This window comes from Medicago truncatula, chromosome 4 (genome assembly GCF_003473485.1).
Source record: "Medicago truncatula cultivar Jemalong A17 chromosome 4, MtrunA17r5.0-ANR, whole genome shotgun sequence".
Lineage (NCBI taxonomy): Eukaryota > Viridiplantae > Streptophyta > Magnoliopsida > Fabales > Fabaceae > Medicago > Medicago truncatula.
Window position 1 is genome coordinate 35,128,010 of NC_053045.1, and position 13,847 is coordinate 35,141,856.

The 13,847-nt window shown below is 34.1% G+C and overlaps 1 protein-coding gene and 1 non-coding gene across 2 annotated transcripts; both read right to left on the reverse strand.

Annotated features, from left to right (window-relative positions):
* Positions 1–3,879: 3,879 nt before the first annotated feature.
* Positions 3,880–4,083, reverse strand: LOC112421433 (U2 spliceosomal RNA). Its single transcript, XR_003011765.1, has one exon. It is a non-coding gene; the product is annotated as a U2 spliceosomal RNA (small nuclear RNA).
* Positions 3,935–11,729, reverse strand: LOC25492761 (protein DETOXIFICATION 46, chloroplastic). Its single transcript, XM_013600982.3, has 14 exons — positions 11,214–11,729; positions 11,038–11,132; positions 10,263–10,371; positions 10,088–10,143; positions 9,750–9,805; positions 9,150–9,288; positions 8,742–8,879; positions 8,580–8,648; positions 8,364–8,474; positions 7,984–8,112; positions 7,808–7,885; positions 5,902–5,973; positions 5,757–5,816; positions 3,935–5,673 (listed from the first exon to the last, which is right to left on the reverse strand). Exons 1-14 carry the CDS (start codon positions 11,629–11,631, stop codon positions 5,572–5,574), a joined length of 1,632 nt encoding a protein of 543 aa, XP_013456436.3. The 5' UTR covers positions 11,632–11,729; the 3' UTR covers positions 3,935–5,571.
* Positions 11,730–13,847: the final 2,118 nt, after the last annotated feature.

Here is a 13,847-nt window from a genome sequence, read left to right on the forward strand (position 1 = left end):
CCGGTTGGGTTATCCCGGATCTATTATGATGCAAAAACTAGTTGGAAAAAAATGGATACATATTGAAGAGCCAGAAGATTTTTCAATCTAGTAACTATTGTGTATTACTAGTTCCCATTTAAAGTTGACAATTTAAATATACATCCACAACCAGAAGTTTGTGAGATTACTATGTCAACAAATTTGACCAAGAGTTTATTTTCTGAACTTGTATTTGATAAGTATCATTTGTCAATTGATATTGAACAATAGCATATGCTCATAAAAATGGACTTGAAGATCCATTCTTTAGACGTCTAAAGTTAATTGTATAATTGATACTTATCATATCATACCTTATAAGCTCTAGTTTGGTTATGAGATCATGTCTTATAAACTCTATTTTAGAAATCAATAATCTTGTTGAGATATTGATCTGCATCAAGCCAGCAAATTACTATATATAAGTCCCCCCTTAATCTATCGTTGGTTTTAGGTTAACAACCTAATATTTCTCATCCAAGTGGATTTTGGATGTGTTGTGTATATCACAATTGCTCCAATATAATGCACTAAAGATAAATATTGAAAGAATATTGGGAAAATTTATGCTGAGCCAACTTATTTACAGTCCAGTAGATTGATTATCAATTAATGGATTAGTTTTCCCAATATTAGGGGGAGATAATAAAGTAGCTGAGATGTGAACTTGAAGTTCAAATAAATTATTTGAAAGAATATTATTGTCTCATGTTGATCCTCAAGATATAACTCATTTGCAAAGTTAAATAAATCAAATACCAGCTGTTAATGCTTCAAATGAAATAGATGTCCTTGTCGGATAATCTAATATGCAAATGAGTCTCAATCGTGCATGAAGCATGATAGATCAATCGGTTTCAAATATAAAAATCCTTGAATAAGAAAAGGAGCTTAAAGGAAAGATAACCCAAACAAGGATATAGAAACTCTAAAAGAGTTTTCTAACATAATTGTTTTTTCAGTTCCATAAGAACTAATCAGGTACGTGAAACTTATGAAATATTATGTCATGAATGAAAATCTCAATGGAATGAGATGGAACCGAAATAAAGTCAACATCGACATATTTTTGGAAATAATATAGCGCTATATGTGACAAGTGATAATGAGGATCATGAATTCAAGTCTATTAAAGATAAAATATCTGCAGATGGAAAGAGACAATTCCAGTAAAATCAAACTCACTTTGTAAAGCTGAATCTTTTGGACCTGTAGTCCGCACACTCGAAGATGTGAAGTTAATTAGATATGTATGATTTTTACCGCGAAAAGAGAATTTGAATGGTAAAATACATATGCGTAGAGTTTGATATGTTCACCTGAAGTGAATAGGTAAATATCTACCATTTATTTTTAAGATGCATATTTTCTTTAAAGATAAATTTACCTGAAGTGAATTCAAGAACTTTTTCATGCTTGATTAAGTTCAGTAGCACATGAAAGACTCAAATTATATGAAAGATGTGTTACAATTTATTTATATGACTCACTTGATAGTGATATATGAAACTCCCTGAAGGATTTCATTTGCATAATACACACTATCAAAATTATTGAAAATATGACATCATTTATCTATTTTTAGGATTTGGAAATGAATTCGTTATAATCGATTTTATGATAATGATATAAAATATTATTAGAAATCATGAAGAGATTCTAAAATTTGTTGTTATATAAATGGTTATATGGACAAATCTAATTGATTATGTACTAGAATGATTGTGATGTCGCTTGATGTGAGTAAGGATCATGTCCTCAAGAAAATTATGAACAACTTGAATTGGTCAAGTGAGGACACCAATATATTTTGCTTATTATATATATTGTGGTGTTTTAGTTTTGTCATATATTGCAGCAAAGTCAAGCATACAATTTGTACCTTAGAGAAAGAAAAATATCACCCAATTGTTTGAAAATGCCAACACCACATCAAGGAAGTGGAGAATGCTCTTTATTAAGGATTATGATTTTATACATACAAGAAACTTATAGTTTTCTAATTTTAAAAGGATATTCTTTCAACAACTCAATATGAAGATATCTCAAGAGCCGCAAATTTGGAGAAGAGTATGGAGATAGATAATATCTTTCTACAGAATCACCGCCAAGTAAAGATTTTGAGCAGTATAAAAGATTATTTGGACTTCTTCGTTGTCTTTATGAGGGGGAGACAAATATGTGTTCTGAACTCTTTTTCCTCTAACCATGGTTTTATTCCATTGGGTTTTCCTGGTAAGGTTTTTAACGAGGCAAATTATGACACAAAAGGATGTTGTACTCTTTTTCCTTCGCTAGAATTTTTTTTCCATTGGATTTTTCTCTTGTAAGGTTTTAACGAGACATATCCTGATGGACATCCAAGGGGGAGTGTTATGAAATAATGACTTAGTGGATGTTCATCCTTAAGTCTTCCACCTTGCTATAACTCCCACTTTCCACCTTCCTATAACTCTCATTAGTAAGTGAATAGTCAGTGAACCTTAATAGCTTTGAACACTAACTTACTCATCTTGTGTACTATAAATAGGACTCATATTATATTGCAAAGACATACTTGTGAAGAGAATAATACAAAGTGCTTTCATCTTCTCCTTTCTCTTCTTCTTTGATCTTGTGCATTTACTTTATTTCTTAACAGAATATTAGTAATTTAATTAGTCATATACATCTCATATTTAATTATAGAAATGTTACCTAGTGCCCTAGACACTCTTTAAGAACCATAAATAGTAAATATTTATGAAGAAAAAAAAAGTGTGTAATCAATACATTGAAAATCGAAATTGAAATCTTTTTAAAAAAATTATTGTTTAGAATGTTTAAAAATGTTCCGGAATACTCGTTAACAAGATCCTTTAATTATTAATCGTACGCTTCTAATTTCTTGATTTAATGGAAAGGGTGATGCTAAAATTAAAAACATTCTGTTGAAAATAACATTTTTAAATTTTTTTAAAAAGATGAATACACATTTTTCAAAAGGCAATGCTATTTGTAGCGACAACAAATTGGCGAGCCATTCACGAACGCGTTATAGCCCTTGAATTCTACATTTGATTGAAAGCATGGGTGGTATGGTAAAAAGAGGACCCCTCTACAAATAGACTTTAGTGTATCGTGATTTTCTTGCGAGATCGGTTGTCGTGAAATCTAACATTATCCTTTTTTAAAAGAATAATACAATACTTATTTTCTTGCATCAGATTTCTATTGCACTCGTTAGCATTTTTCTTATGATAATAGGTTGTTATCTTGAGATCATCAAACACGAGGTTTTCACTAATCTTACTCCCTCCATTTCATACTAGTTATTAAGGAAACGATTAATAGTGTTGATTTCAATAAAATATTTAGGGGTGGCAATTCAATCTACCAAATCCATATACATATAATACATCTACTACAAAGTTCATTAAATCCATCAACCAAACGCCTAAAACGAGCATTCATAAAATAAAATAAAATAATTTTAAACGCATCAAGAGGATCAAATCAGTTGCTTAATTTTCTTTTAGATTGAGGTAGGTAAGTAGAATTTGTGTTTGCTGTAATTATAATAATTTCCAACCTTTTTTGTAAAAAAAAATTATTTTAAATAGGTGTTTATGTTCCTGCCACATCAAAAAATGATACGTATGAAATTTGAAAAAACGATAGATCACAAAAATTAGATGAGGGAAAATGATATCAAATTAAAAAAAATTAGAGGAAGAGAAAAAATGAAATGGGGATGGAGACAAATGAAATGAAGAAAGGGGGTTGAATATTAAGAGAAATTAAAAAAGGTAATGGTTGGAAATTTAAAAAAGAGTAGAATATAGGGGAATTTTTGTCAATTTAGAGTGTAACTTTTTAAAGTGGCAGCTCAACCTTTGAAAATTTCAAAAATAGTGCAACGCAAAGGCGACACTTGAGAGCCCAAGCAGCAAGCTACTAGGCAGACTCTCTCCCTAAAAAAAGTAATTTAATATCGTGTGGACCATTGGTCCACATATCAGATATTAAACTGATAAGAACAGATACTACACTTGATCTTAGCCAAAAGGCCGAGAAAGGTATGCTTCTAACAATGAACAAATTCCAAATTTATAACAAAGCCTTGCCTGCTTGTCATACTTCTGACCGATGTGGGACTTGTCAGTGCACAAACAATACTCAGTTGGCAACAAAGTACAAACAAAAACACAAAATGAAACAATTTCTCTCCCTGTGTGTCACTGCCACCTCTCCTATTAATCTGACACATCAAAAAGAAAAGTCGAAGATTGAATATCTTGAATTAGTCCAAGGTGATAGGACAAGCATAGCAGTCATAAGGAGGTGCCAGTGATTGTATTGCAAAGATTGTGTGAAGAAGCTTCACTTTGGGAGCTGGGAAGAGAAAGAGGAAGCAGCAAAAGAAAATAAATGGAATAGTAACATTTACAAGCTACTCAAAAATTAGCCAGGCTTTAACACAATGGAACTCAGCCTCAGCAAACTATCCATCATCACAGCATACAGGTCACAGAATTGATCCATTTGGTGGATGTACTGATACTGAAATTTCTGTTGTCAAAAGCGGCCGTGCCTGCCGCTATAGCGGAGCGTATCAGAAAAATCAGGACCATAGTATCACTTTGTTATAATGGCTTGCAACAACCAGGTGATGCTCCTCCTCTGCCATTCCCGTATTCCTTCTCTTGCACAAGTCCCCTGCCATCTTTTCTCCACTCAATACGTGAATTAAGTTCCCAAATCATTCCTTAGGCAGAAGAGGTACCATTCTTGATCAGTTGTCTATGGTCATCTTGCAACTCATTCTCTATTCACATGGTAGCTGACGTGCATGAGTTATAGATTTCTAAACTACAGTCATTAACAACTGGAATGAAGAGATTGCGGATGTGTTAGGCTCTTGATTGTCCTTGGCTTTCAGTTTCACAATGGATTCTGCTGAAAAGTGGAAGATCCCCTCTCTCAACTTGGGTAGTTAAAATCTTTAAATAAACTAATCATGATGCTTGATAGGAAACTTGATCAGTGAGATGCGACCCTCTGAAAATCTTCGATTGTAGATGGGAATAGAATGGAATGACATTAATTATATTTTTATGGAATGAGTTTATATTATATTAGATATGATCTGAAAATTAGTTTGTACATGCACCACATTCCTACCATACAAGTCATTTTTGAACCCAAATTCCAAGAACGAGAACATATTTACTCTCCTCTATTTCTAAATGGCAAAGCCACCATAAAAGTATTTCTAAATGGCAAAGCCACCATAAAAGTAGAAAGGTTTACCAAATAACTATACCCTAGTGGCACCACACTTGATCACAAAGAAGATATATGTTCAAGGCGGTGGATTCAATTTTCCCACATCCCCCATTTCCCCGCTTAGTTTCCGATACAACTCAGCACCTGTAGTTTCCGAGCACTGAATTGTATCGACATTAAGATGGATATCTATTATGTAACATACTTAACAAGAATTGCAAGCAACAGACAACATGCTTCTATTTGTATAATGTACCATGAACTAAAAATGGAACTCCTAAACTATGCAGTCTTCAACTTTTGCAGCTCATACTGGCTTATATCTTCCGAGTATAAAATGCCATTGGGAGATAGAAGGCGCAGAAGGGCCGATGAAAACCGAACCTAATAAACACAATATGTCCCTGTCAGAATATGTTCACGAAAAAGTACTAGCACTTTCTATGAATTCTAGGTCCGAGTCTTACCCATTGAAATCCAGCAAGGGAAAACCAACAGCCTTGCAGACCATATCTGCTAGATAGGATCTGCATCGAGGTAAATTGGATGTTACAGAAAAATTAGTCTAGCAATATTACTATGTACAACAGCAAACCAACGAAAAGTTGTTACCAATAATACTAGACCATTCAAACAAAAGCATCCAGTCATTGACAAGCTTATAAATCTAAGATCCCGTCCAGCCTGCATAAGCAAATATAGACAATTAACAAGAAGCAACATGCAACCTGGATAAATAAATAAATTGTCATGACTGTTGAGTGACGACAAATAACAGGCCAATGATCTAGGATTAACATGAGATTGGGACACCACATCTCCACCCAAAATTTTAAGGCATTAATTAGTTATATGGGTCATCTTTCTTATATAGACAATTAACAAGAAGCAACATGCAACCTGGATAAATAAATAAATAAATTGTCATGACCGTTGAGTGACGAAAAATAACAGGCCAATGATCTAGGATTAACATGAGATTGGGACACCACATCTCCACCCAAAATTTTAAGGCATTAATTAGTTATATGGGTCATCTTTCTTATATATCCAACATTTATCCCGTTCATAGTCGATATGAGACTAACCACTCACACTTGAACCCAACAATATGACCCTCAAGTGTGAGTTTCACATCCTATACTTGCACCGTTGTTAGTTAACCCTAACGAAATACGCCTCCTAACTACACCGCTCAGGGGCGGACCTGGACTAGGCCCGGTGTGGCAAGTGCCACACCAGTCCAGGCCCAATTATATATTGTTTTTAATTTTTACCTAAATGTTATATTATATAAATCAATCTTGTAAATTAATCATATGTGTATGGAGTATTCCATTGGTAAAGGTGCGCCCTATTCAGGTGGGGAACTTGGTTTGAATTCTTGTTTTCAGCCATTTTAACTTTTCAACTATATTATTGAGCAATGATATTTGTACATCCATTCCATGACAACTTTAGTGACAACCTTGTTTTTCTCTCTTCTTATTGGTCAAAAACAATGGAGAGAGAAAAAGGAAGAGAGAGGATAAGACCATCATGTGAGTATGAGAGAGAAAGTTGTACAGAAGTTGTCACAAATTGGTTGTACAAATATCATTTCTCTATATTATTTTAACTAAAAATACAATAAAAAATGCACGCAAGTGTTGAACTGGAGTACCTGACGTAAAATCTAATAGTATGTACCACTATATCTACAATTTTTTCATGAATAATTATTGTGATAAATAATATATATACACTAAGAAATTGCCCCCTCAAAAAATTACTCATGGCTCCGCCATTGATGCAGACCTGAAAAAAATTGTGCCTCGCTAATTTTGTGAGGCTAGGTCCACCCCTGACACCGCTAGAAAGACTTTTGATACAATGGTTCAATATCATGATCCCCCTCACGCTCCCCCGCCAAGCTGAAACAAGATCTGATACCCACTTGTTGGGGGAGTACGGGATCATGAGTTTAGTTATTAAGTACATTATATAGAGCAAGTTTAATACAATCTTAAAAATAGCGCACGAGTGAACCGACCTATTGAATTTAAAGGGAATGGAAGTCGAATAATATTAATGACATTGTATAATGTGAGATCTATATTTGTAAGACAGAAAGCTAATACTCCCCTGGGAGTTATCAATGTAAAACCTCTCTTGATAACAACTTGATCTTTTAGGAGAACTGGATCTTGGACATGATGCAGAGCTACCAAATAGTTAAGAGTTAGGTGCTTATCGTACCCCATTCTACCTAAATAAGTAGGTTTATACCTTTTTTAGCGCCTCAAGTGCAAAGGCTATTTCATAATGAAACTTGTTTAAAGATATAAAATTACTATGGAACCTATGTGAAACATATTAGGCTTTTCAAGAGGCTTGGTCTTTGATACTCATTTTTATGCTAAAAATCTTAGGCCAAGTAATGGTCTAGTAGAATGAGTAGATCCAACTAAATAAGACTAGCAACATAAGAACAATAAAATACTAAAATTTCTAATATTTCAATCTAACATGACCATACCAGCAATGTTCCCTCCAGGCCAACAGTTGCAGGTGTGACCACTAGCGCTAAAAAGTATGGAATCAGTATCTTATGCATCTGCATAATCACAAAAACAAATTAACCACTAACAGAAGCCTTAATTCCAAAGGAGACTGAAAATTTCTGAGCGAAAGTTTAAAAATTCAAGAACTGACTTCCTGGATGACCATCTGATCAGGTGTAAAAATGTAGGGGAATAACCAAGGAACAGATGTTCCAACAATCCCAAAAAGCAAGCCAAGTACAGCTCCAATAGTTAGAAGAGACCTTAGAAGCGACCGAGCCTGTCAAGATACTATAAACTCAGGGAGCTTTTGAATATATATAACAATGCATAGAGAGAATCTACTACAATATGAATTAGTAAGGAGAACATAGTATCATTGCTTATAACTACCCTTCAAACCAAAAAGAAAGATGATCTTCCTATATAAAATGAAATTCAACTGAGCACAAAAACGAGCTCTAAAATGATCCTCCTGTGTATAAGGTTGGGGGAGAGATCTTTTGAAATCAGTGAATGAGTAAGGCTAACCTTTACCAAACTCCGATTTACTCCATACATCAACTCAGGCATAAATGATTGAGCAGTTTGGGAGAGAGGTTCACCACATATTGTGCATAACATGTAGATCTGAAGCATGACCTAAAATAAGAGTTGAATTAAAATATGTTTGAGTTTGGTGTTCAGAAAATGTGATAGACAGCGAAGGAATAGAGTTACAAAATACAAGACAGGAGTAAAACTAACTTGATGAGCAGCCATTTTATTTGTACCCATTGATGTAGCAAAATATATAAGTAGAGAGTAGAAAGCCACCTAAACCATCAAACATCAGAATTTTCAGTAATATTTAAAGGTTACACTACTCGAGATAAAGAGCTACAAACATAGCAAAATACTTGATTCAACCTTTAACATCAATGTCACAAATACAGGAGCAGCAAGACTTAATATTGACAGAAATTCCTTCCCTGAAGGAATGGTGAAGGCAAATGCATTGTATCCCTTCTCATTTAGAGCTTGGCTCATCATATACGCAGCAACGACCTGAAAATCAGTGCACGTTGATTATTTTAGTGCATTGAAAATAGGCAAACCCATATACGATACCATTAATTAATTATGATGTGTGGAAAAATATTCTGAAGTATTATTAAATTTATGTGAAAAGTACAAACACTAATCTGAATATATAGAAACTTTAATTCAACGGCCTAATTAATAAGCTTAATACAAAATATAATATTTACATAGTTATGTGCCTACAACCCTAATTCATTATCGACAACATAATGCATATGAGTTTGTTCGGCATACTTGGGATGCCAATGTAGCCCATGCAGCCCCAGCAATCCCATAGCCTAAGTATCTGCACAGAATTATATCACCAATTCCATTTATAATACTGGCAGCGGCCAAAGCCTTCAAGGGTCCCCAAGAATCTTTCATACCAAGACTGCATGAAAAAATGTGGATACCAATAATATGAATTAAATGATAACCCAATAATTATACTAATATTTATTAATTTGAAAATCATAAAAAGTAACAGTTTACTAAATACTTAAACTATTCTCAGGGTAAAAAACACTTTGCTCAAACAGTTCAAAGAATGATTTAGGCATTAAGAACAGAGAGAGGATAATTCACATTTTCATTTAAATATAAGAAGCAAATGAGAAATCATCAACATAGAGAAAATGGTATTACAATTGAGGGACAAAAGGAGCCTTGCTATCTGAAATAGTCATTCATAGTAAGCAGAATTTTAGCCAAAAGTTTCTAAGCAACTATTAAGACAAACTTTATCACTAAAATAGAATATGGAGAACAGACGCTCAGATTTAACAAAGTTTCGTAAATTGCAACAACTTGTTTTAGAAAGAAACACGAGAGAAATAAATAGTATGTTTGCACCTTGCACTTTGGGCGATCGACCCAACAAGTAAACAAGGCCATGCCAACCCTCGAATCTAATACCAAAAGAAATCCAGTGTTACTAAATTAAGCAGAGGATGATACCTTCCTTTGATCAATCTCGGTATGTAAATAATGAAGAAACAAAAGCAGAATCCTATTTGAAAGGTTGTATACTTTATTTAAAGAGGCATTGCCATACAAACCTTTATTTACAATTACAAGAAATGAAAGTTGAAGTTACTCATTTCTCGCCATAAATTGTTGTATGATTTCTTGAATTTTGAAAAACATTAATTACAATCTTAAAATTGAAGGATAGTAATCAGAAAAAAAACCTGGACATAACTATTAGCTGCAGGTACTAGATGTACATTCTTTGGTCCAGTAAAAGCTGAAAAAGGTAAAAAAATAGAACAATTCATCTGTCATGGGGTAGGCTCTATTACCATTTATGCATTAGTGAATTACTATTGTCTTGTCCCAAAAAAGGGCCACAACTGGTTTCAATACCTGCGAGCGTTGTTGCACCAAATAACCTTGTGAAAAAAAGCATCGCCAAGCCACATGCTAACCCAATAAAAAGCAAGACAGATATGTGATGCTGCACTTCCTCCCTATCCTACACAAACAAATAAACTAATCAAAGGCAGTGCAATAAATCCTAAAAGTTCTGTGCGCATAAAGTCATGGATGTGATACATAACAAATAACACCAAAATAGTTTACTGGTCTTCTGTGTGTATACACAATTTCATAGTAAGAGTACGTGCACCCTCCTACTCATACATTGCTTCAGATATTATCCTCCGCTTCTGTCATTGTTGGGTGTATATAGGTCTGTTCGTGTGTTAAGTGTGAATTCAAAGTCTCATATTGAATGAAAAAGTAGATGCTGAACAAAATATAAGTGAGATGATTGGTATATCCAATGTCTACTTTCACTTCCATTACTAACCAATGACTCCACTATAAGAAAAACTTAATATAAAGATCTACTCTCCCATCAAGTTAACTTGGCTCTGGTACCACTTGTTGGAGAGCCCCCGAAACACAGGGAGCAACAACAAGTTAATAATCAGGAACAACAAAAGACTGAAACACCACATTTCCACCAAAAACCTTAGAGCATTACCCATATGAATCATCTCTCTTCTATATCATTAGTTTAGCCCATTCTCAACTAGTGTGAGACTAACCACTCACATTTGAATACAAGCTACCCGTTCACAAATGCATATTCATCAATATTTTCTTTCCAATTAAAAAGGGGCCTAAAAAAACAAACCTGCTTAGCAAGGGCAGTAGCAACCATATTCGAAGTGGCAATCGACAGAAACATAAAAGAGTAACCCAAATAATCACAAAAAACAGTAGCAGGACCTGCTCATGTAGAAAACGAAATTCACATTATTGCGGAATTTCAAGAATTAAACAGTCAATGTGATAAAATCATATAAATACCTAAAGCAGCAAGTTCAATTGAACTTCCTTGACCAACAACAGCTGTATCAATGAGACTCATCAACGGTCCACATAACCAAAGACCAATAGCAGGTCCAGTAAACAATACAATTTCCTTCATCTGAATCCATATACTCTGCTCAACCAGTTCCTTCACTTCTTCTTTAGAAGAAACCTCGCTGATTTGAACTTTTTCTTCAGATTCATCTATAGCATCGTAATTTTGAACTGAGCAAGCTGTTAGAAACTCGAAGCGACGGTTCTGGCTCGAGGATGTAATAATGCATTGGTTTGTTAAATGGATAGTAGTGTTCTTCCTTAGAAGGGAAGGTGGGAGGAGATGAAGATGTAAGTGGCGATTCAAGTGTAGTGAAGTGTGAAGATTATGATTGAAATGCAGTGAAAGTTTTTGTGCCATTTTTGTTTTCTTCGAAGTGAAAGAAAAGAAAACAGAAAGAAAAAAAAATGGGAAGATGACAGAAAAGGAAAGAGAAAGAAAACGAGTGGTCTGTAACATTGAAATCCGCGGGAATGATAACTAAATGTGGGGAGTTTCTTTTTTTAATTAAAAAAAATTCATACTCCTTCTCTGATATTATTTAACTGATTATATTTAATATCTTTAATTATAATTGACAAAAATTATAAAAATTAAATATTTTAAAAATATTCATCGAGACAAATCTAATAATATATTATATACTACTCCCTCCAGTCCTATTTACAAGAGACAATTTACTTTTTAGATACATTAAATAATTTATGTATTTGATTTAGATTCTTGACCGGAAAGGGTATTATATGAATAGAGCATCTGATCAAAGAAGATCGCTATTTTAACCTTTAAAATGGAGGGAGTAAAAATATTGAATATAAAGATATTAGGTTTGATAGTCTTTGCAGAAGCCAAGATCACTACACAAGTAATCCAACTTCATTGAAGTGGATTTTCAAATTAGTAATATACATTTCATATTTAATTATTAATTTTATGCTTTTAATTTCTTGATTTCATCGAAAGGCTCATGCAAAAATTAGAAACTTTTATTTAAAATAACATTTTTTAAAAATTTAAAAAAAGTTGCATACACATTTTTCAAAAGAATAATACAATATTCATTTTCTTAAATTGTGTACTTATTGCACTCGTTATCATTTTTCTTATCATATTGGTTAAAACGCTAAGAAAAAACAATATAAGTTGTTATCATAAAAACATTTCTTTTTATAAATCAAGAGCACAATGACATATTGTCAGGTGTTCATGTATATTTTTAAAAGAATGAAACAATGAATACAAATAAAAATTGGGGACAAAAACCTAACCCAATAAATCCACACAAAGTGTAAGTCAGTTCAACCAGGTGATACGAAAAAAATAAAAACAACACTAGTGAATGTCTAAAGTGCGGTGTATGGACCAACCGTCAACACGGGACGAATCCAAGAACCAACAACTTCTTGCAATAACAATAAGCATTACGTCTCTTTCGAGCCAAACATCACAACATCAAACAGGTAGACAGTCAAGGGTTTCTCTTGGCGCATGAATCGTCTGCCAACACTGAAGCGATCCAAGATCCATCTGCTCCATGCAAAAAAAATCAATGCCTTTTCAGGGCAAAACCATCCATTTGAACGCAACGTCACGACCCCAAACTGAGTCAACAAACCCTGGAACATGGACCTTTGTAATAGCAACCAATATTTGAGGAACCACACACCGTCGAACACGGTGTTTTAACTGGTGACCTTCTCCGAAACAGAAAACCATAACCAAAAATTTGAACTTGGGTATAGAGCAAACCCATGAACCATAACCACCCATAACAATAAGGTTATGGCAGCTTAGCCTTCGCAACCAACCGCATGACCACCGACGCGGTGGCTGCAGACTAAAAGCCAAGAAATCTACATATATCAATAGATCCGTGAAGAAACCAGAGACCTGAGACCATGAACAATGAAGAAAACAACCCACCACCCAAAAGTCCACCAACCACCGCCCAAAAAACAATCCAAAACCAACCCAACTAGCACCACCCAAACGAACAACGACCATCGACAAACAGTGTTAGATGATGAGAGCTTACCGATGGATTGGAGCGAGACAACCCCAAAGGGGTGAAAAGGTAGCGAGGAGGAGTGGCCTCGTCACGCCACCATCCCCAGAGCCTACATCGGAAATTTGGAGGGGGAATGACGAACAATGAAGTAGTAGTTTTAAAGAAAGTTCAGAGTGGTGGCCCTAACAAAAGTTTGACCCACTCCTAAAAAAATAATGGCTAAAATATAGTTTTAGTCCCTGCAAATATGCCTCGTTTTGGTTTTAGTCCCTGTTAAAAAAAAAAAGTTTTTGGTCCCTGCAAAATTTTTTGTTTTTGAAAATAGTCCCTCCTTTTTTAAAAACAAAATATTTTGAAGGGACCAAAAACTACAAAATTGGTTTAGTTATAATGTGTCACGTATGCAAATCATCACAAAAGTGGGGTCAGAGACTATTTTCAAAAACAAAAAATTTTGCAAGGACCAGAAACAATTTTTTTTTTACAGGGACTAAAACCAAAACGAGGCATATTTGCAGAGACTAAAACCATATTTACTTGTGGAATTTTTCATTTTTATCCTCCTCCT